A 23475-nucleotide genomic window follows, 5' to 3' on the forward strand; every position below is an offset into this window, starting at 1 on the left:
ATGTCTCTGGCAAGCCCACATTGTCAAGGTAGTTTAGTTGTTTGTTCTTGCTGTCTGTTTTTATGTCCCTTTTCTCCCAAACAGTGAATATGAGCTATTTGAGCCTGATCCACGTATTTCAAAAAAAATTTGTAATATTTTGTAACTTTTTCATTTAACTCATTGAAAAGTTCTGAAAAAAACAGTCATTAGAATGGTTAGTGCATGTCATGTTCCTTCTACAAGTAGGTCTGCTGAATTTATAAGACTTAAAAGAATAAGAAAAACAAACAAACAAACAAAAAGAATAAGCAAAATATTGTTATAATTATTTTAATTCCCCACTACATTACTACATATAGTCGCCCTGCACATCACCAGTTGTTCTGTGCATCACAGAGATAACTACTTTTTGATGATGTATACTCTTTATTTTCCAATATAGATGGTAACTTCAATATTTTTTTAACTTTGTTCAGAGCAAGTGCTGCCAGTATAAATGTCTGAAGGAGGCAGTATGCAAAGGGTTTTCACTATTGGTTTCTTTGGTTCTTAACAGTACCTACTGCAGCAATGGGAAAAGGTATGGCACTGTTGTGATATTTTTTAAGATATCTTTTCTAACAACAACCTAAAAGCAGTGAGATCATAATTAGATCTCCTTGCAAGGTCTCCTTGTGAATATCTCCTCATACAAGACTTCTCAAAGCATCACCCTGTTTAAACAAAGGTTTACAAACTCCTGAACACACAGAACTGAGTTCCAATCTAAAGCTTCATGTGAGGAAGAAACAGATCCATGGTTGAGATGGCTTTCCTTTCCATGAGACGTCTATGGTTTAATGCATCTAATACATCCTGGGAAGGGGAGAAAGAGGAAAATCTTGGTGCTCTAATTCACAGCGGACTTCCTAGAAACAGTAGCTAGGTTAACAGTTGATTGGTACTAGTTTTACTCAAGGGAAATAAGAGGCAAAGAGGTTAAACAACATGAGTAGATTCAGAATCCTCCACTTTGTGTTTCGTGCAAGATCACAAACCTTACTTTATGTGCATATTTTGCAAGGTGGTTACTCTAGACAAAATTAACTGGTGTGAATTTGCATCTGTATATTGTGTCACTTACAGATGTATACCTTCAATGCAATCTTGCTAACAGTTCTCACCTGTCTGTTCCTCCTCAGTAAAGCCCATAATTTTCATGGCTTCCAAGGTCTCCTGGAACATTTCATCATCTTGTTGAGCAGGAATAGGCACGTGACCATTAGAGAGAAAGGTATAGTTGTTGAAGCCTTCCAGCAACAGATCATCTAAAAGACAAAGAAGAAAAGCATGAGTTAAGTATGTCAGCCTAATGCTGTTAGTTCATGGGTTCTCCCAAAGAACAACAACAAAAAAAATGATGTTTTCACCAAAGGAAGATTCTGCTTGTATGAGCATCTTAGGATTTTATGGCGGACAAATATTTTCAAAATAACACATCATTTAGCAAGTTTGATTGCTTTAAGTTTCAAATTTTTATTAGTAATGAGGGAATGTCTCTGTCCCTCAGTGGAATTTTGCACCCCATGCAAAAAATCAGAGCAATTCTTCCCATAAATTTTTAATTTAATTCTGTGTGTAACCTAGTCAGAATTACACCTCACTTTGTATTCTAGACCTGGAGATTCATACTAGCTAATAATAAGAATGGAACCAGGTTACAACCACAGGGGTGCAAATCAAAAATGTTTTCAGCCCATACTGTGGCCAGCAACAGATTCTTAGGTAAGGAGCATAAATACCAGGGAAAATACAAAATTATGCATTGCTTTATGCATAATTTGGCAACCAGTAATGGAGGGAAAGATGCTGTATTTAAACCATGGTGTTCCAACACATTACATTGAATCCCCTTTTTTAAAATCATGTGCTGTGAGAAAGACATTCTCTTAATCGACTGTAAAACTGCTAGCCAATAATTTTACTGGGAACCCCAATTTCTTTTGTGTAAAAAAAATAATGAACAGCTCTTCCTTGTTCATTTTGATAACGTTCAAGATTGGCTTTCAATGAGTTTTCATTTCCTGTAAGTTGAAACATCTTATAAACTGCAAACCACCTGACTCAAACAGATATACACCAACTGAAGCTTTTTTACAGTTTACTTGAGAGAATTATTTCTATGGCTGTTTATCAAAAGTACTGAATGACATTCGATTAAAGAAATTAAGATAGATTACTTAAGTAAGCCTTTTTTTTAGGTGGTTTAATGAGATGTAAGAATTGTTATCAGGTAACTTACTTCTCATTTGTTCAGAAGCTCCAGCAATCAAATAGTAAAAGATATGAAATGTTCGCTCATCTTTAGCCTGACGAATAGCACGGGATTTTTCAAGCAAATCTGTTTGTCAAGTATGTTAAAAAAAAAATCAATAACATATTCCAGTCCTTCCTTAATTGTGTCATCAGCCTTAGAACCATCAATAGCATTGTTGAAATATTTGCCACGAGCTTGTCTAACATGAATTTGAGCCTAATTCTGTGGCACTAATACTGGTATAATTCACACCACAAGGAGTAAATCAATTTCCCACCTCTTGTTGTACAGTAAATGCTGATAATCATGATTGTAAGCACTACAATTGTCATAAATGCATTCTGAAATTAAACATATAAAAATGGTATTGATAGTACCGTTCACATCACTTTTAGAATGAAGTACAAATATGAATCACCATAAGGTAGGGCTGCTAGAAAAAAGTTCTTGGGGCCATTGTTGTAGGTATCAAAGCAAAGAAAGTAAACTTTATTTATTGTCCATTTTTATGACTATCTAAAATATTAAAAATTAAGTTGATGATAGCGTAAGTATTTTGACATCAATCAATGATTCATTCTTTAAATGCTATATTGCTATAGATAAAACTTCAGTTAAGACTGGAAAAATTAAAACCCCTTTTTTTCTGAAGATCAGTTGTCAAAATAAGAGCAGAAAGATAAACTGTTTGCTGTGCCACCTAAGAGATAGGGTACTTCCTTATAACTGCAATTTTCTTTATCTTCATTTTTTGCAGCAAGCAGCTCCTCTATGCAAATATGAGCAATGCAGCACTGAGGAATCTAGCTACATACCCATTCATTAAAACATGCCATCTCATAAACATAACCAAGGAAAGAGGCAACAGTTCTTGGCAAGCAAAGTCAGGCTCAGTTGAAATTATCTGAAATGTTTTTACTATGGTCCTGAAAAAATAAAATCACCAAAGTTATTTACATGTAGAACACTGCTCTGAGTGCATCACTTGAAACAGCAGGACAGTATTTAGTACCCAGAGAAGACAAGTGCTCTGAAAATATCTAGTTCTTGATGCTATCTGGGGCATCAGCACCAGCAAATTATTAGTTTCACTAAAGTAGTGCGAGTTCCCAGAAAAGTAATTTATTACTATGGTGATTTAACAAAATCTGTAAAGATTGAAGCAGATTCAGGGTAAACTCTCCCTTAGCTTGACAAAGGAAGAAGAACTGTAGGGCATCCAAAGGTTCTTTGGCTTTTTCTGTTTCTTTTGTCTTTATTATTATGAAGGCCCTAGAGGGATGGAAGATAAAGGTATATTACTTTTATTAAGGTGATCTTTCAATCCTCCAGACATACATGTAGACTGTAAAGCTGTTTTACCAGGTATCACATGGAATTCTCCCTTAGCAGGTTATTCTCAATGCTTTTTCTTGGAATCCATCTATCCCAGCACAACATACATAACCTTTCCTTTGCCGGAGTGCTAAACCTGAACTTGAGAACTGGGATACATTCCAGGACATCCTGGGTATGCTGTAGTGATAATGCCAAGCATTCAGTGTTTTTTCAAAGTGTAACAGCACTGCTGAGAAACAGGAAAGTTTCAAATCTTTTTATACAGCTGGAAGCCCAGATGACAGGGAACCAGAGAGACCCATGTAGGATCACACCAATGTGAAACAAAAAGACTGCATAGCTCTCAAAATCACATACAACCTCAACCACAAATCAATCTTCTTGCCCTGTTGTGTTACTGAAAATCTGCTCTTAAGTCCCCTCCCATTGCTTTATGCAGGTATGTTGCCTCAATTTTCTGAAGCTGTATATGGGGAATAGCATACTTTCCTATAGCTGAGAAAACAGACCTGAAAATGTAAACATGAGAGTAAGACAAACTGAGAAGCTAGTAGCAGCGTAAATGGAGCCACTTCCCTCCATCTTTGTTTATAACAGCCTCGGTGATATTTGCCTTTCTTAGACATGCAATGGAGCTTGTTTATCTTTCTTCCTTCTGCTAACCCTAGTTAGCTTTCAGTGCAGCTCATGGAAAAGGATACAAGTCTCTATGTTTGCTCCGACAATGTAGCCTGTCACATCAAAGTTGATGCGGATGAATTTGCCCTGTGAAGGAAAAGAAGACCTAGGTTGGGCTGTTTTTTCAGGTATGTTGGATTTTACAACAGTAGCATTTAGCCTGTTTAGTGGTACATATATGTTATCTTCTTAAGAATAACATGCTCAATTCCCACCTACTAGGACAACCTATGGAAAAGACTGAAATGAAGTGACCTTCTCAGACATTCTCACTGTGGAGATTTGCTCCCACGTTTTGTTCATGTACTTAGAGGGAATGAAATTCTCCCTAGTGGAACAGGCTGTGGAAGCTGACTATGCCAGTGTCTATTTTATACTTTGATTTCCATTAGGGCAATTAGGGAATAGCATTAGGTCTGTCTAACTCCCTCTGCTGAGGGATCCCCAGACTCTGCAGGGAATCAGCAGCAGTAGGAGCAGAATACCTGAAGGGAAAACAGGCATCTGCCAACACTCCCAGCTAAAAGGGGCATCAAATAGTGGCAGTCCCCAGCTACTATTATTCCAACTTCAATCTGTATGACTGCTTTCTTGTTTTCCCTTGTAGTCTTTCATTTAACACATTAACTCTTGTTCAATGACAGTCACACCTTCCAAAAAGATGCATGCTCAACAGTGGTGCAAAGGAAAACAAAGTACAGGTTTCATTTACAGATTTCTGGAGGAGGATATGTCCTGGAGCAGAAGTTGACTCTGCATGGCCCACTTATAGACCACTAAATTGTGAAAGTACAATGGCACCGTCAAGTCTGAGCTTGATTTTTAGTCTTGTATAAGGCCAAATTCCCATTTCAGAGAGGAATTCTAAACAGTGTTTGTTAGGGATTAGTTTGGAGAAGCTCTTTAGACAGAAACATTGATGACAAGAGGGCCACTGTTTGTCCATTCTGTTTTAAAAGATGCTGTAGCTCCCCACAACGTAGACCCAACTGGATTTCTCCTACTTACGAATCTGGAGGAGTTGTCATTCTTCACGGTTTTGGCATTTCCAAAAGCTTCAAGAATAGGGTTTGCCTGTAGAAGCTGTTTTTCCAGCTCACCCTAAAATTCATTCAGACTCAGTTAACCCTAAACTTTATAATTACTTAATTAAAAACAGCACATGTACACTGGAGAAAAATGTGGAGAAAGATAATTTAAGTCTCTAAATTTTTGCTGAATACTCCACTTCATGTGGATTTGTTTTCATTCTCTGTTAATCTTTGTGTTTATATATTTGTGCAGTTGATTGCTGTCCTGTATACATGACCCATTTCCAGTCCTGTTGCCTCTGACAGATCAAAGTCTATTAATCTGTTTAGCATCATGACAGGCCTTTCTTTAAAAAAAGGGTCATTCGGTGTCAAATATATGTATATTTTTTTTTTCAGTTCAATGTCGTTTTTTAAAGGGATATTCTTAAAGGAACCTCTAGCATATCTTCTTCAAGTTAGTTTATTGAGATCCTTTGCTAGCAAATGACAACATAATTAGAATAACTTGCCGAGAATCATTTTAATGTAATGCGGCACAAAGCTACAAAGCAGATTTCACCAAGTCTATTAATAATGATCCATGCAAGGCTATTTAGGTTAAATATGGAAATGCACTGATTTATTTCAAACTAGGATAATGAATTCTCATGCAAACACACAAAACTTGTATTATGTTGTTAATTGTGCTTGGTAATTGCTAATGAAACAAAACATGCAATGAAATGAGCATGCATTTAATACTCCTATTTCTAAACAAACCAGTGAAGTTGAAAAAATACTTTGCTTATGACTTTATTTTTTTAATTTTTCATTCAGGTCTGGACTATGAAGTTACTTACACGTTTGCTTCTTGTCATCCTGTTTGAGTACTATTCTGCAGTAAGATTATCTCATTTTAAATAACTCAAGCTAAATAACATCCAGAAAAACTCCTTGATAGATAATATGATAGCATTTAAATCATTCTAATGAAAAAAAAAAATCAATGTTTAGGTTGAATATAGAGGCAATAATTTGGAAAATGACAGCTCTTTCCCAGTCAGTGCGCAAAACTGGTAACCTTCTAAATGCCATTTCCGAATGCTTATAACTTACGTGGGAATGATGGGACTACCTCAAAAATGTAGTTAAAAAAAAGACAACAATAGTTTGTTAACAAATGGCTAAGGTTACCTGCATGGTCATGGGAGATGGGAGATGGGAGAATGGGAGAATGAGCACCCTCCCAAGCATAGTTCTTTTAAGAACTAAGGCATAAAGCAAGTCCACTGAACTACACAGAGTTGCCTGGGCCAGCAATTAAGTCTTATTTTTTTACTTTTACAGAGAGCTTGTCAAATGAAGTAATAAATTAACTAAGGGGCAAAACTTTGTTGTAGTAAAAATTTGAAACAGCAGTCAGAATAAGGGGAAAAAGGGGTAATAAAAAAAAAATCCATATACCTGGCATACAAACAAAAAGAAGCCAGCAAACCTGCCTGTATTCCTAAAGCACTGGTATGCTCTATGTCACACCACAACATAGGAGGCCCCAGGGGCCTGTAAGAAACTGCATAACATACCTGCAGTTACACACTGCAGTGGGAATTGCTCTGTTATACATCATAGCGGCAAGCTAGGAGCATGCTAACTTTTGCAGATGTGAACAATTCTTTACAGTTACATGAAAATGTCATTGAAAGCAATATCAAATGGAAAGCATGCAGCCAAACAAATCAATCAAACACGGTGAGGTTTAGGAATTATTTCACAACAGTCCTAGAAAGTTCAACCTGAAGCATGGAAAGCATTTAGGTATTTTCATTCAGAAATCAGATTGCTCAATTTCAGGCTGAGTGGCTCTTTCAGGAACGTGGGAAATTTCATTCAAACTACGGTAATTTGAACACACACGTATAGGAGAGAGTGATATTTGAGAGATGACCCTGCCTGTGTCAGACCTCATTCTTTACCATGGAGCCTGACACAGTTAGGGTTGATTTGTGAGAGCATTTGGCGCTATTGTTGCTTTCATCTTATCATACAACATATTTCAACAAAATCTCTCTTGAATTTTTGAGGTGCAACAATAGCATGCAGATCTACACTCAGTGCCTTAAACACACATCAAACAGTCTAAGTTACTCACGTAAGAAAAAGATGGACCTTGCTGTATTGAATAATGTGGTATAAAACAAGTGTCAGTATCATTTCCATTACACAGACATTTTTATTGTTTTTCCTGTATTAAAATAACCAATACACAGTTTCCATGCAAATAAACCAGAAAAACAAACAAACAAAAATCTATTGCAGACATACCAAGAGTACAAATGCAAGTAATATGTATAGAGTATTTTAACTGAAGAAAAAAAACAACCTGAAGCGAAGGGATGGGATATGGATCCAGTCCCAGGTCAGTCTCCCAGGACCAGATAAGGACAGTTATTTTTAGGGTAAATCCCCAGTTCTTTTCTGGTGCAATGGAGGCATCTTGCTCTTCATTATTTTTTTAATGACTGAAATTACCATGTTAGTAGTCCCAGTCACTGAATTACTATTTGTCAACATGTTATAGAATAATTTAGACTTTCTCTCAGCCCCCATCTGGTGGATATTTGCCTTCAGGTCTCTCTCAGAGCCAGTTTGATCCTGAGACTCATGTAGTTCCCCAGGGGAGTCAGCAGCAACTACAGTTACATGCCCATTAGGAATGGCCCTGAAACCACAAGTTCATTTCCCCCAGCCACTGAGAAGGACTCGGCAGGATGAAATAAGTTTTTTTTCATAAATATTCAACAAAGGAAAACTATGCCCTTGGTCTTGGACTGTTTCCACCAACTTGAATCACAGATTTCTAGAAAATACTGCCCTAAGGGACATCTACTCCCTCCCTTGCCCTGAAACAGAATACGCTGTATGTAAACAACAATTACTCATGGTAGAAAAGGCCAGGCTGTGTGCTCTGGAGTCCTCTATCCTCAGGCATACAGGATAGGCAAGTCCCAGCACAGGTGTGGTCATAAGATTTTTACTTTGTTTTTCACTACTCTATTAATTCCTTATTTTGGATCCAGTCTTGCCTTTGGGATGCACTGGAATGTCTTCCTGAATTAAGCCTGTTTTGTCATAAAAATTGATTGATACCTTTTTTTTTGTTTTTTCCCCAGAAATTTTTGAGTAACATAAAAAGGGCTGGAAATGACTGAAATGACATAGGACCTCGAGTTGCATTAATGTTGCAGTAAAGGTGAGAGCCTCAGCCACACCAATGATTTCAGAGAACTGGGTAGACATAAGCTCTTATGGTTCAGAGCAAACGTTGAACTTTAATCACTAAGGCAAAATTATTACAAATTTTGAAGCAACAAAGTACTTTATAGAAAATGTGCCTTTCAAAATTGTTCTGTGTCAACACCCTAAAAAGAAACGATAGTTTTTATATTGAAACTTTTTGCTAGTTCATAAAAAAATTGTGTGCTAACAAATCCAATCAACACTTCAGAAGTCTAAAAGTTTATATACATTTTTGTAATGCAGATGGATGATGTTTTAGTTAAAGGTTTTCCTAAAGTTCTTATTTGCCAGTGGCCAAGGGTAAAATAAGGACCTTGCAGACTTCAAGGCCTTCATGTTAGGATATAAATAAGTACTATGCATATAGAAAGCTATGAATATTTCTCTTCTAGGAAAGTACATTCTGATTTGATGCCTAACAGGGTGTCAAAAGTTTTTTTTTTCCATAAACATAGAGCTGTGACATAATTGTGTACTCTTAATATGTCAACTACTTGGCAAGCCACAGACATTGACTTGCTGTTAGCAATCAGCTTGGTACAGTCCTAACAGGCTCAAAGGAGAGTTGAATACAGAAAAGCTCACTTACAGTGATGCTGGTGTCCTTTTTGCCCTTATGTGATGAAGCAACAACAGCCAGGTACTGAATGACCTTTTTGGTATTTTCTGTCTTGCCGGCACCAGATTCACCTCTGAGGGAAAAGAAAATAAAACAAAAGAAGGTAACTGGTGGACTCCTGCCATTTGATGAGTTTGTTGTATAAAAACAAGACTGGAAACTGCGTGGCTCAGTATTTATCCCTGAACATGGTCTCTCCAAACCCACTTGATTTCAGCATGCACAGAACATGGTATCAGAGCTCTATCTCTGTCCCATTAGTATTTTGACTGGACATTGGGCCACGTAAGGCAATTCTAAAGCACTTCTTTACAGCGCTTCATTTTGCTTTGGCAGTATCTAAACATTTATGAGAACTGGGGCTGGCAGGGAGTCTGTTCATATTTTAAGACCCCAAAAAAATGCAACATTAAGTATAATGTGGTACAAGAATAAGAAAAACCATCAACAGTAATCCAACAGTTTTCTCATCAGAAACACAGGCATTAAAGCAAACAGTTATATCAATGCTGTAGAATAAGGGAATTATACTGCCTTATCTGATCTCCATGATCTTCAGACTTTCCTTGACCTCTGTAATACCAGAGTTGACACTGCTGGAGTTCTCCCAACTAACCAGGTAGCAGGGAACTTAATGTGGGGACATTTCTGACCAGCAGAAGCGTCATCGTGGCTGTGCTCTGTGCAGTATCTCTTGGGAAGCAGGAAGGTGGTATTAACTTTCTACCTCCCAGAGGATTTCTGGAGTTAAGTTTATTTACAACTCTTAAGCCTTCTCTTACAGTAAAATGCTAGTTTTCTAAGTACAAGGACCAAATTTACAGTATTTTCTCAGAAGTAAAACCATTTCCAGCCTACTTGTCTCTCTCGTTCACATTTCATCTTTGCACTTCTTCTAGATATCTTTGGCTTTGATGATTATATGGACTAAAATGTTTTTATCTTGTTCTGCCTCAGCAGTCAGAAAGGGCGTTACAGTGGGTGTGGATGTAGTAAGTTCTTTCAGCTCTATCAAGCTAGTGCTGTGAGTCTACATGTAAGTTGGACATCTCTTTCTTTGGGTTTGAATCTAAGTGGATTTAAAAAATAAAAGGAACAATACATATAAAAGTCCTATGGATATTTGTCAACTCTTTTGAAGCTGAAACTATTTAGCCAGATCCATTGCAGTTCTGCTGCTTTTCCTAATTAGGAAATAGAGGAGTTAATTTTCCCTACCAAGGGACCAGTGAAAAATGGACGTAAAAAATATGAGTAAGTGCAAGGCAGGACTTTAAAGACAGGATGACATTGATGTAAACATTAGGAAACCAGAAACAATTCCTGCCCAAGGTACACATGATGAGAAGTGTTTCTTCTGGCTTTTATAGTTTTAACCAGAACTAATTGAGACAAATATGTTCCTTATCACCAGACCTGGGGTAATTTGTGCAGTTTAGAGGTTGGATTCATCCCTGCCTGGACTTCAGTGCTAAAACATTTCCATGTTTTATTGATAAAAATTAAGTGTCCTGGGAACTATTCCAAACTAAGCACACCAATTTGAAAACACAGGCATACTAAGTTTTCAAATAAATTTACCTTGCAACTTTGGTACTCTGGAATAAAAGTAAAAACTTTCTTCAAACAAACCCTAGACTTTGAACTATTCTATTTTATTAAAGGTTATTTGTAGTTCATCACTACATGCATTGCATTTCCTTTGCATTCCCAGGGCAAGAGTGCCCATCATTTGGCTTTCCCTGAATCCCTGTGAGTATTACCATATAAGGCATCATTTCACTTGTAATTATCCTACCATACTGCAATGTTAAAGTTGCTTAACATTTTGTTCTGTGCTTGCTTTCCTTAACTCTCTGCTCCTGCATGAGCTGAGGGTTTTCCTATTTTCTGCAACTACTCTTTGAGGCTTTAACTTCCTTTTGAAGTGGACAGTAAACAATTCTTCAACGTGAAATGGAAATGCTTCAAAACAAAATGGAAAACAGACAGGATCTCAACAGCTGCAAGGAAGAAAAAAATCTCTAAGGTCATTAAGTAATGAAGAATCACGGCCATAGTTGATGAACACTTCTAATTTTTCAGCACATCAGATCATTTTTAAATGTCCTTGGCAACACACAGGTTTGATAAGCAAGTATTAATTAAACAACATTACTCTGAAGGATGCATCAGAGCTGTATGACAAGGTCTAGACTTCATCTCAGTGATAAAATACCATGTGTTTGAAAACTAAGTAATGAGGAGGAATAGCTAAATCAGGTTCAATGATTCAAATCAAGAAGCTTACAAGGGAAAAGACCCAGGAGAAGGAGAGCATGTGACTCTCAGCTCCCTTCATAGGCGAATGAAACTTCCTAGAACTATTGAGCTGTAGCAGAATCAGTCATGCTGTTTTTTCCTCTGCATCTTTCTTGCAGTACCATAATTTCTGGGATGGCAGAAGCAACTTTTATTGTGAAATGGCATGCAGAATCCCACCTGTTTAAAAATTGGCATGCTCTCTTCATTCTCAGTGATTCAATTGTTAAAGACTGGCCTTTTTCTTGCAAGCAGTGATTTTGGCATGAACCATAAACAGTGGGGTTCCTCCCAGGAGGCATCTTCTGAGTGCGTATTTTCCTCAGTCTTTTATCCCAAATCATATTCCGAATGGGAAGTTCACCATGCAAACTCTGTTAACCACTGTCCTAATCATCATCTTTTGGAAGCAGACCTATCATTTGTTTAACGGAAATATCTAAAGTCATTCTTGTTGCCTGCCATACAGAGGCAGCACATTTATTGCCAGAGCAGTTCTTTGCAACCAGCTCAGGTGGGCAATGCAATCTAACAAATAAACAAAAAGTAACAGCAAAAGCAGTTCCTATTGCTCAGTTGTGATCAGTTCAATAGCAGTATTTAATCTGCTTCCAATACCTATTTTCCTTCCAAGAAACTGCCTTCCTTCCCCAGAGTAAAAAAGTTCACTAGGCTTACAGGCTTGCTCAGATAAAAAACAAACAAACAAACAAAAAAACTCCAATTGTGTGGCATAGCTTAAATTTATTCCCCCTTTGTTTCTTGCCAGGCATTGTTTTCGGAACTCTGTAAAGGATTTAAAGTACATAATCCCCCATATAGTGCTCAGCCATAACAGTTTTTTGTGCTATACAAGCTACTAAATCCTCCATGACTCCATTGCCTTCGCCTTACATGAAAATTATCGTAGTTCAAATAGGTTTCCAAATTAGTACAAGCTGAGAGTGGGAAGCTGGCCCCACTGGTGTGGGGTGAGCCTGGTGTGTAGCTAGGACTACTGAATGTTTGGGCATAACAGGGAAAAAATATTTTCAGAAGTGGATATTTTGTTGAAAACTTGAGAGCTTTCTATATTAATATTATGATATAAGACTTAGTTTAATTCTGCTTTTGGAAACATCTAAAAAGTTACGGCAGGATTTATTTTCAGCATTTGTTTCATCAAGCAATGAACCACAAAATTGACCATTCACACATCCCTTAATCTGGCTACCCTGGCACTGCAGGAAGCCTCTGTGCACAGAGCAGTCAATGAGGTGCTCCAAATCACATTAGGGCTTGGCAGGCTGTGGTATGAGATGTGCAAAGATAACGAAAATCTTTGTCCTAAACCAGCTGAATCCCCCCAGAGACCTCGCTCAGAAGCCAACCCACTGATCCTCCTAGTTTGCTTATAAAAAAATTCCCAAAGGAGGCCAAGCTGTTTTGGCACCGAGCTCCACCTCGGGTCTAAAGCTACACAAGATAACCATGTGGGAGAAGGGCCAGGCAGCAATGCGTGCCAGCTCCAGCCTTTGAGATTTAGTGGGCTGGGAAAGAAGAGTTTAACTCTTTTGTGGAGGAGGCTTTGCCTTACAGGACTTTGCAGTCTGGAGGATGTCCTGGGTGGCTCTGCTTCCTGGCACGTGCCAGGGGAGAAAGCAGGTGGGGGTCACAGGGCCAGGCAAGGCTCTGGACAGTTTGCCCATAAAGAAAGAGGAAGGACGAAATGGCAGGATGGTCTCTGCCTTACTCAGTATTTTGGATGTTACTATGCCAAATTAAGTGGAATCAGTACCTTGCTACCATATGTTTTGATACAGGCTAATCAAATAAAGTGAGTGCATAAAAAAAAAAAAAAAGTAAAAGCTAATGAAAAACTATTTGATTACATGTACAAATCTAGTGTTTAACAAACATTTGTTTTCTTAGTCTTCACATATCCCCTACGCTTAAAGTTTTGATCAGATTTTTTTCCTCATTCATTCAAGGCCAATTTTTGTTTAATTAAGGCTCATACCCTGATACTTTTAGCCACATCTGCTTTCCAGAAAACAATATTCTACCCTCTCTTTTCAGGAAGTAGTTAAAATATGGTAACTCCAAGATCAGACAGGTGTAAGAGCAGATCTTTAAAGCATTTATGTGCTTAGCTATGCAAATGAGCACCTGTGGCATTTTTAGAGAAAAAAAAAAAAAAAAAAACTTCTAAAAGTTCCATCAGCATCCACTTGTATCTTTAGAAATCAAAACATAAAGGCCAGAGCTCTCCTTTGAGAGCTGGTGCCTTAAGTTGGAAGAAATTTGAAAAGTCACAAGCCTCTTCACTGGCCATTGTTTAGTTGCTGATGCACTAAGGCTGCTCAGGTCCCCGAGTGACTGGATAGTTATTCCTATTTTTTTTTTTTCCCTTCAGCAACACCTAATGTTCTGGTCCACAGCATCCAGGCCCTCAGCATGGTCTTTGCAAGAGTAAGTTCAGAATACTTCATGGCCAAGTCAGATATCAAAGAGGAGAGACTACAGCAGGGGATTTCACGGAATCCCAAGAGGCAGGCAGAGGAGAGGAGGCTGCCCAAAGCAGTGTGGGGACTGAAACACAAAGATGGACAAGCATTAACTACCTGGATTTCCAGACATACAGAATAATGAGATTTCATACCCTTAGTGCAGAAGCATACGCTACGTTATGTTATGATAATTATATGATAATCCTTATAGCTACATTTTTAACAATTTAGGTAGCAGGCTTTGGAAAGCTTGAGTCTACAGCTATTTAAAGAAAAGATCCCAGCTGATCAGTGCCATGAGGTAGGTCTTCAGCTGTTGTTTTATTTTTTAGGGGAAAAGATAATTTCTTAGAATTTTTAGCAATTATAAAGTAATGTGAATTGTTTGTGCTTGAACACTGCCCAGCTGAAATCCAAGTGAACTTTCTTGTTTCTGTACAGCCAAATAAGGCCAAAAAGGATGATAAACAAGTAGTCGTTAAAGCTATATACGATGATTTTAGCTTGACTAATCTTGATCTAAAAGACCAGTGACAGCAATGTTTCAATCTATGGGTCATGGTGCCCATCCAATATACAGCAGTTATTCCAAATGTGGCTGTTTTCAAAATGGGAAAGACATTTCACTCTCTCTATGCCTTAGTGGGGTGAAACACGTAATGTTTCCAGCTTCTAGAAGGAAATAAAAGGTATTCTTGTATTCACTACATATGGTAGCTGTCAGAATTAGAATCTTTAAAGGATATTCATTAACAAAAAGACATGGGTTTGCCGAAGAAAGTTGTTTCTTAAAAAAAATTATATTCCGAGGTTAAAAGAAGATCTGAAGAGTTACTAATGGAAAAATAAACTAAAGTACAGAAATAGAAGGAGGAAATGCATATCGCAAATTAGTCTTCATTACCATGACATGTTTCATCCTGGGAAAAGTGTGATGGGAATTTTTATTTTATCTTTGCATCAATTTTAGATTTGGTATTGGTTTTCATGTATTTTTGGGCAGATTCTTGACTGATATACTGTCATGTAATGAAATCTGGTCACAAGTGAGGTCAGAGCTATGCTAGCCTTTAAGGTACTCTGTACAGTATGTGATTTCTACTTCCTAAATGATTAATTTGTTCAAGTTATCAGTGGCACTCACAAATACCTGTATGGCTGGTGATCAGTAGCACTACTTTTTAAAAACTGTAGTATAAATATTCAGTCAGTCAGTAGCCACACTTTTAGGGATGACCTCCCAAAACAAATTCAGTTTGGGGTTATGATGTGTATTTGAAATATAGGGCAGACTACAGCATCACAGCAAGATCCTGCTATAAACAATGTGCATGCCATCTTCTGCAAACAAGAATTTGTTTTCACATGAATCAACTCCTACCTTTGATTGGCAGAACTGGAAGATGCCTAATACAACAAACACAAAATTAAGTCAAAAGCATTCTCGATGGCATTTAAGTAACAAAGCCAACTGACTAGCCATAGAGAAATGCAGACATGGTCAAAATTGCAGGTCAGATAGAAGATCCCCATCCAATTAAACAGCCTGAGTGTTTTGTAGAAGTGGCTATGAATGATAAACCTAGGAGGGGATTTTGAGGAGCAGTAAGTTGTGCACAGCAAGCCTTATTACATTAAAATCTTTGCCTGACCCATGGTACAACAGCTGCTCCCACAATGTGGCACCGTCTGAGTGCTGGCAGGCCAAAACTCAAAGAGGAGGCCTTCGGCAATCCAGGACTCAGAAAAATAAGGGCTTTCAGAACAGGGCTGGCTTAGCTGCTATTTCACTATTGCCTAAAGTGATTGTATCAAGACTGCAGAAAGGTTGAACCCATGCTGTGTGCACTTAGCCAGTGCGCCATGGCCTTGCACACAGATGGGCTGTGCCAGCAGGGAGATGCCAGGTCATGGTTGTTCTAGTTGCACTACATGCAAACAGTACAAAACGACATAAACTTAAGGATCACATTTTTTATAACAACTGATTTAGGATATGTTGGTAAGCTACCAACACTTAAAAATTAAAAACTGCTCAGTAAATACCCAGGATGCTCCGTGTTCCTCAGTTTTCTCAGTTTCCTTTAGGGAACTCTTAAAGATCTGTTCTCCCTAGACAGTTTTACAACTACAGTCTCCAACTGGTTGCTGTAAGCTCTAAATCTCTGAAACTTCCTATGACATTGATACCTGCTTCTTATTTCATCAACAGGTAAATTTTATACTGAGACTGGAGTTCAAGCTCATTGAAGGTGAGAATATATAGTTCTATCAAAATAGGAATTGATTTTGAATATAGAAAGACATGATAATACTGAGGTATACTAAAATGGCTGAGTTTACTTACGTGCACAGGATAGACTGGTCTTCTCGATCTGTGAATAAAGAAAAAAAATCCATTAACTAGGGAAAATGGCTAAGTCCTGACAGAAGCTGTTATATTTATAAGGACTTACATTGAGCAGTCTAGACCTTCCAAAATCTGGCAATTCATGATTAGTCAAAAGTACAGGGTTCAGATCTTACATAATTTGCCCTCATATTTAAATCAGCATCTCTAATGGAAATATTTTGTACAAAAAAAAAAAAAAAAGAACAAAAGGTTAATAGTTCAAAAATATTTTTTGCAAATTCCATTAGAGATGATCTATAATGAGCACAGCAAGAGGATCAGGCTCTCTATAAGAAGATTATAATTGATGATTTCAAGCCTGAAACTCAAGTTTTTACTATGCTTATGAAGTATGGCTAGCAGCCCACTTCAGACAAAGTCTGGATAGATAAGGCATCAAAAACTAAAATATTTGAAGGTGGCTATGGAAAACTTTAGATTTTGAAGGCAGACCAGTCCAAATAACTGAATGATGTACTCAATGTATTTTATTTCATATTTAGAGATAATTTTTTATCAAGAGGACAGATAATTTCTGTAAGGTATCCTCCAAAGACTGAGACAAAATGAGATACTTCACATATTTTACAAAAGCCTATCAGCAAGAACATAAGTATTCTTCATATTTTACCATGAAGAGGATTATCAAACACATATTGGATAGAAAATTATAAAAAGGTGAACCAGAATTTCCATTTCTCCTGTGTATTACATTTAAGAGGTTTCTGTGTGGCAGAGACCAATATGCTGCAATGCTGCAGCACATTTTAGCATTACATCATAGCTCCATAATCTTGCCATGTACCTCCCTGTTCATGCATTTGGAGTCAGAGTTTCTTTTTACCTTCAGAACTTTTACACATAATTTTCTACCAAAAGGCTGATATCAGGCTAAACTTAGGCTGTAATAGACAGTGAAAACACACTGAAGTTTCATAATGTGCTCCACAACACTAAAGTATTTCCCAAAGCTCTACTGAAAAGTCTGTGTTAAGGGGAGGCTTTACAGTTTGCCTCTGCGGAAAGATGCGTGTCTAGCACATCTACTGTGATCACTTCTGAAGCAGAACTCTTTTTTTCAGCATGGGAATGGTCAAACTCTGGTACAGGTTGCCCAGAGAGGTGTGGTAACTCCACCCTTGGACATAGCTACAGATAGACTTGATCAAGGCTCTGAGGAACCTGTCCTGGCATGAAAGCTGGCCCTTCTTTGAGTGAGGCTGCCTCAATCTGCCATGTACAGAGGGTAATATTTACCAGATGGAGAGCACACATTTGACCAGGGAAGCCTCTGGGCAAAGGTTAAGACCCAAACCCCTTCCTCTTTTTATTCAGCATGTTGGATGACCTGCATGGCTGCTTGCCCCTGTCACTGACCCTGTATGTAATTAATGCCATAAGATAAACAAGCTTTCTGTATTGTGTAAAGATAATGGAGATAAATTCAACCTATTAAGCTTTCAAGTTGTAATTGCTGCCTGGACCACAGCCAGCCTAGAAAAAGCAGTAGTGGTTTCTGCTCTGGTTTGGATTGGTATTAAACAACTGTATTTAGTCCCAGTTCTTCAGTAACGTTTGAGCAGATGCTATAACATTAACTGCTTTATTGATCGCTCCCACAGCAAATGGTACCACTTTACCACTTTAGTCAGTAAATTGGTGGAAAATGAATCATTTCATTGCTGTTGGAGGTATTTGTCAGCAGTCAACATTGCAGGACTCTTCCACGTACACATTTTGGAGAAGAAGAACTGTGATCCATGTTTACCTTTTGCTGCAAGATACCGAGCTAGGCTTTCTCTTAGGTTAAAAAAAAAGTGAGAACACAGTTGAATTTTGCTAAAAATACACTGTTGTGTAAATAGAAACCATGGGCATATATTGATATTACATCACAAACTCATAAATACCATAGAGAAAACAAAATTGACTCCTTGATACAGAGTTGCCAGTGGAAATTCTGAGCTCAGGGAACATTTGAAAAAATCAGTTTCCTCCAAGCCAAGTGTTTTCTCACTTCTCTTCACTGCCCATTGCTGCCCCTCTTTTCATCCCTAGGAAGTGACAGACCCCTCTTGAAGGTGTCTCATAAACTGGTCCACCACAGGAGCTCACACAAGTGCGTGTATGTGGGCAGCTTGGCTGAAATATAAGAAAAAAGGAATGGGAAGGTCAGGAGTTGCACCAAGTGCCCTCTGGGCCAGTGAACAGACCATACAAGCCAAGCAGGAGTTACTGAATTTCTTCAAACTCAGACAGCCCAGCCCTTTTTCAGGTAGTGGAAACAAATCAGAATAAGAAGAAAAAGGAGAGAAGGGTGAGTCTTTGGTGTGCTGCCAGAGGCAAGGTCTACTTGCTGCCCAAGAAGGAAAGGATGCCTCTGGTGAAGCAGCACTGTGTAAATCAGATATGCAACCTGAGGGCTACTGGGATTCTTGGAGGGAAAAGGAAAACTATTTGCTTGTTTTCAGCTTCCTCTTGTAATCCCAAATGGCTTCCGGGATCATACCTGTGTGATTTGATCATTCCCTGTAGGTGAGCAGCCCCATGGCATTCTTGCAGAATTCTGTGGGGGAGCAGTGAGAAAAGGCTCCTTTCTTGGTTACTGGCCCTTTTAAACATCTTGTATACTTGGCAGCCATATGGAATTCTGAAGTTTTAAGCCCTATGTTGCTGAGCTGTGCATCAAACCTCACACCAATCAACTGACCTATGCACATTCATGGAGGGAGAATGCCCAAAATTGCTATATTGCCTTCAGAAGTTTTAACGAATTGCAAAGGTAAGGATGGAACATATCAGGAAACCTGATCCTAATTTGTTATGTCATGATCTGCAAATACCTGCCTCATTTACTTTCCAGGACTCTCCAGATTGATTGCTTCTATTTCTGTTCTGGGATATTTTATTCTATGTAGGAAGGATTGTAGCTGGTTTTGGGAGCCTGCAACTTTATGTGGGTAGATTTATCAGGAGAAAATGACTCACAAAATAAAGCTGCTTAAGCATAATTTCTGGGGTTTACGAACTATCAAAATATATTTGCTATCTTCCAAAATCTCTTTGGTTAATTCTTTTTTGAAAGATTGATACTACCTGGAAGACTATCCTATCCTGTATTTCTATACTCCCTCTATGTCCATATTAGACATTTTGGATATTTTTGTGTTTTCTCCTCAACTCTAACAGTATACAGACATACTTCACAGTCTAAAAGCCACCAGCTTTCCTAACCCTGCAACTGAATTTTTTTTTTCTGGATTCTGCTTCACTTTTTCAGCAAACACCTCCAGTCTGCTTGTAAGAATCATATGCCCCTCTGTTCTCAATAGACCAGCTAGTTCTGCTTAATCACAAACAAAATCAGATGGTTTATCACAATGAAGCAGCAAGTTGGCAGCTTTACCATAAAAGGGAAAAACAGACTGAAGCCATGCTCCAACACTCGCTTACTGCTTCTTTACATTTGTTAATAACCACACTGCCTAAAGGGGACATTTCTGTACAGTCCTGCTAAGGACACAGTAAACAGCTGGCTTTTCACAGCAGCCTCCTTTTCTAGGACCTTGGGAACTGTGCTCCCCTCCCATACCTCCCAGTAACTACCAGGTTGTTTGTTTTTCCATCTTTTACTCTAGCTTGCTTACAAAGTCATTGCATAAAAATGGCTTTGCAGAAAATAGATAAGTTTCTTTGAGTTGCAGGAAGCCTCAGTATGTCTTCTCTATATCATTTACTGCCAGAGCACTTAATAAAAACCTAATCTTCCACATTAACATTTTATATCTATTATTACTGCTACATAACCTCACCTTTTGCATTTTTGCTGTTTACTGCTCATTTGCTGTTTGCCACCTGCAGGGGAGATGGCAGAAGGCAGCAGAGTTACTCATCCTTACTGGACCAGTGTCTGAACTCAGCCACCACTGACGCTGGCAGTGGTGCAGGAAGCCATTCATCCACCACCTCTGGCTCCTCTTCCCTGCCCTGCACTGCTCTCTCTTGCATGAAGGCATGATGCAGCAGCAAGGCTAGCATGCACTTTAAAACTATCCCAGCAAAAAGCAAGGGGTGGTGGTAACCTGGAACAGTTCTGTGTGATGACTGCATGAAGAATAATGCTGACAGTGTTGGAATGAGGGGGTTGTATAGCAGCTGCGCTCCTGGAAAGCTACTGCCTCCATAACACAGGAGAGAGAGGTGAGTATAGAAGCATAGGGTGTTTTTTTATGATCACAGTCTCTAAGTGTAGTAGTAGTAAGCTAGCTGGTCTGTAAAGGCAGTTAGTTCAGTGAGGTAGCTCCTGGGGCCAGATTCACACACAAAATGTTCTCCTGGAATATTATATTCTCCTGGATATTTAGATTAAAGAAAAATTCTTATTCTGCCTTGAAATGAGCATGAAAGAATGACTGTGCTTGGGCCCTAATTGTACTGCATTAGTGACATGTGGTAACCTGCAGATTCAACAAGACATTTAGCACCCCAGTTTGAGCATGGAAGAGCATGGCTGTGATTTGGAAAAGTGCTCATAACAACCTGCTGCATGTGGCCATTTTATCTCTGTCCAGCCAACATCTCCATTAATTTCCATGTCCTGTGAGAAGTCAGCTTTTCTGCATATTTGGAAGTCCAATTATTTGATTCCTGTTAACCATGACTGTTATTACCAGAACAACTTTGATAGGGCTTAAGCATCATCCCTAAAGAACACATTAACCAAGTAAGTCTCAAAAGCAGAGGAGGGGCACAGAGTGCCTGGCTTATGCCTTTTGCTGGATATTTGTGCCAATAGAGAGGCTGGGAATATGAAGGGTTGTAATTTTCAGCTGATGAACCTGCAACAGGACAATCTGCAAACGCTATGACTTGGTTCACTGAGAGACAGAAGTTCCTTAGGGCATCTGAACAAGCTGACTGCTCTTGGCCAAGCAGCCCTGATCAAGGAGTACTAGAACGTAGTTCTTCAGCCTCATGAACCTAAGATATATTTTGCTTTGTCAAGAAGAAACTATGCAAGTTTCCCAGATAAGGAGCAATACTGAAATTTCACAAGGAAAACATTCAGTGCCCTGATCCATGTTTATGAGTATGAATTTCTGTTTATACTCTGTTTGTAAACATGCTTACAGAGACCTACAGAGCATTCTGTGCCTATATGTATTGCGTGCACACACGCACACAATCACATTGATGCCTACTTTCACCATTCCAGTGTGAATACAATTTGGCTGAATAACTAGAGTTATTTTGAGGTTTGGTTTAGTTTTATGCTCAAAACATGAGTCTGTTTTTCCAAACAAAAGCACAGCTTTAAAAGCAGCTGGGGCCCTCCTCAGAGCTGGAGAGACTCCAAAATGGCATGTGCAAGTAAATAAGCAAGAAAAGCGTAGGTGTCCTGGGCTTGGGATGCAAGCTGTTGTGGGAAGGCTCCCCAGCTGCCGTGCCAGCTGTGCCTGGTTGGGATGGGAGACAGCAGAAGAGCTCCCTCTTAAATGTTCAACTTATGATCTGTTCCCGCCTCCTTTTTTTTTTTTTTTTTTTTTTTTTTTTTTTTTTTTTTTTTTTTCCCCTTCCTTCCTATTTGTTCTCCCCCTCTTCTTTGCTGTCAGGAAGTTTTCCTTGCAAAAAGGACACATAAATCCTGAGGCGTGAAGCTTCCCCAAGAGTCGGTGGGGCTGGGACATTATTCCAAGCACCAAAAAAGTGAAGAGAATGAAGGAAAAGCATACACTTGTGCTGCCTCCTCCTCCCAGCAGCCAGCCTGACAGGCACAGCTGAATCCCTGCTGTTCTAGGTGCAGATAATGGCCACAGTGAAGGACAATGAAGCTCAGGTGGCTTCACCAGGGCATGTTAGGAAGAACAGGAGAGAAGAAGAGTGAAAGAGGTCCTTTTGCTGCTGGGATCAGGCAGAGAACTGATACTGCTTTCATCTTAAGCAGAAAAATTGTGCATACTGCTATGGTGAAACAATTCTTATTTTTTGGTGTAGGTATAGCATTATGTTCTTTTCTGCAGGTAGTTTGAGGCCCTCCCTAGGTGTTTTTTTCTCCCGTCACATTTTTAGGGGACAAACAGCAGAGTTCTGCACTGCTGAATGGGGAGAATACTGCTAAGCTTCTTGCAGAGCTTCCACACGAGGCTTGCTGCTTAAAGGATTTGGGGAAAGTAGACTGTTCTGACTTCAGGGGCTGTTCAGAGCCCTGTGCAATGCTGTATGCAGAGCACTGAGCTTGAGAGATGACCTAAAAGACAAATAAGTGACTGTAACTTACAGGGATCTGCTTATGCCAAGTAAGTTTCTTTTAGCTGTGGCTCCACCAGAAATGAGATTTACTGCATCACGTTATTCTAACAGCTTGCACCTGCCCACTTAGCCCTAAACATTTCATGTGCTTGTCTTCATGAATAACTGCTGTTACATTAAGAAAGGAAGGAAGTCTGTTTTCAGTGTGTCTGGTATTGGCATGTTATTGATCCTCATTTGCTGCACTGTAATTCTGCCTTCTGGGATGCCTTCATAAAATAAGCTGACATAGTTCCAGAAAAGAAATGTTACATAAACAATAGGAAGAAAATGGTTGCTATTGTAAGGCGGATACCTAGTTCTCTGCATTCAGAGTTGAATTAATTCGAGCACTTTTATGTCTGAAAATGTAAGATCCTGAAGTTAGGAACCAAAGTTACACTTAGCTGCTCAAATTAAATTTAAGTAAATGATCTTCAGGAATGTTAAGTTTTTTGTTATCTGGACTATTTTGATAGCATTACTGTTAGTACGAATAAGTACTCAAGACTGCTGGGAGGAGAAAAGGTGCTGTTTATTGTTTTTCCCCAGTCAGACCTGAAACTGATAAACCTTAAAGCATTAAGCTCCAGATCAGGCAGCCCTAAACCTTGGGGCTGAGCTTGCCAAGCCATAGTCACCTGCAGGATCAGGCCCCTAATGAGGACATTTAAATCTGAAAGAATTCTGCATCCTCCTGGTTCTCTGGAGAACCCAAGGTTGCAGCAGGATGGCAACCACTCAAGTCCCTGAAGCCTGTAGGTGTTGTAGCCTGTATGCTC

General features: G+C 38.8%; 1 protein-coding gene across 3 annotated transcripts in view; it reads right to left on the reverse strand.

Moving 5' to 3' along the window:
* Nucleotides 1-23475, reverse strand: part of MYH11 (myosin heavy chain 11) — a 62509-nt gene that overhangs the window by 27067 nt on the left and 11967 nt on the right. For 2 of the 3 annotated variants that reach the window (XM_082772457.1, XM_082772459.1), the window contains exons 4-10: nucleotides 16361-16388; nucleotides 9194-9296; nucleotides 7457-7477; nucleotides 5303-5395; nucleotides 4318-4381; nucleotides 2264-2362; nucleotides 1146-1289 (exon numbers count right to left, since the gene is read on the reverse strand). In XM_082772457.1, coding sequence (XP_082628583.1) covers nucleotides 1146-1289; nucleotides 2264-2362; nucleotides 4318-4381; nucleotides 5303-5395; nucleotides 7457-7477; nucleotides 9194-9296; nucleotides 16361-16388 — 552 coding nt within the window. The remainder of the gene's footprint in view (nucleotides 1-1145; nucleotides 1290-2263; nucleotides 2363-4317; nucleotides 4382-5302; nucleotides 5396-7456; nucleotides 7478-9193; nucleotides 9297-16360; nucleotides 16389-23475) is intronic. The other variant, XM_082772458.1, reaches the window with a different exon arrangement.

Source organism: Aythya marila (assembly GCF_965140915.1).
Source record: "Aythya marila genome assembly, chromosome: 15".
Lineage (NCBI taxonomy): Eukaryota > Metazoa > Chordata > Aves > Anseriformes > Anatidae > Aythya > Aythya marila.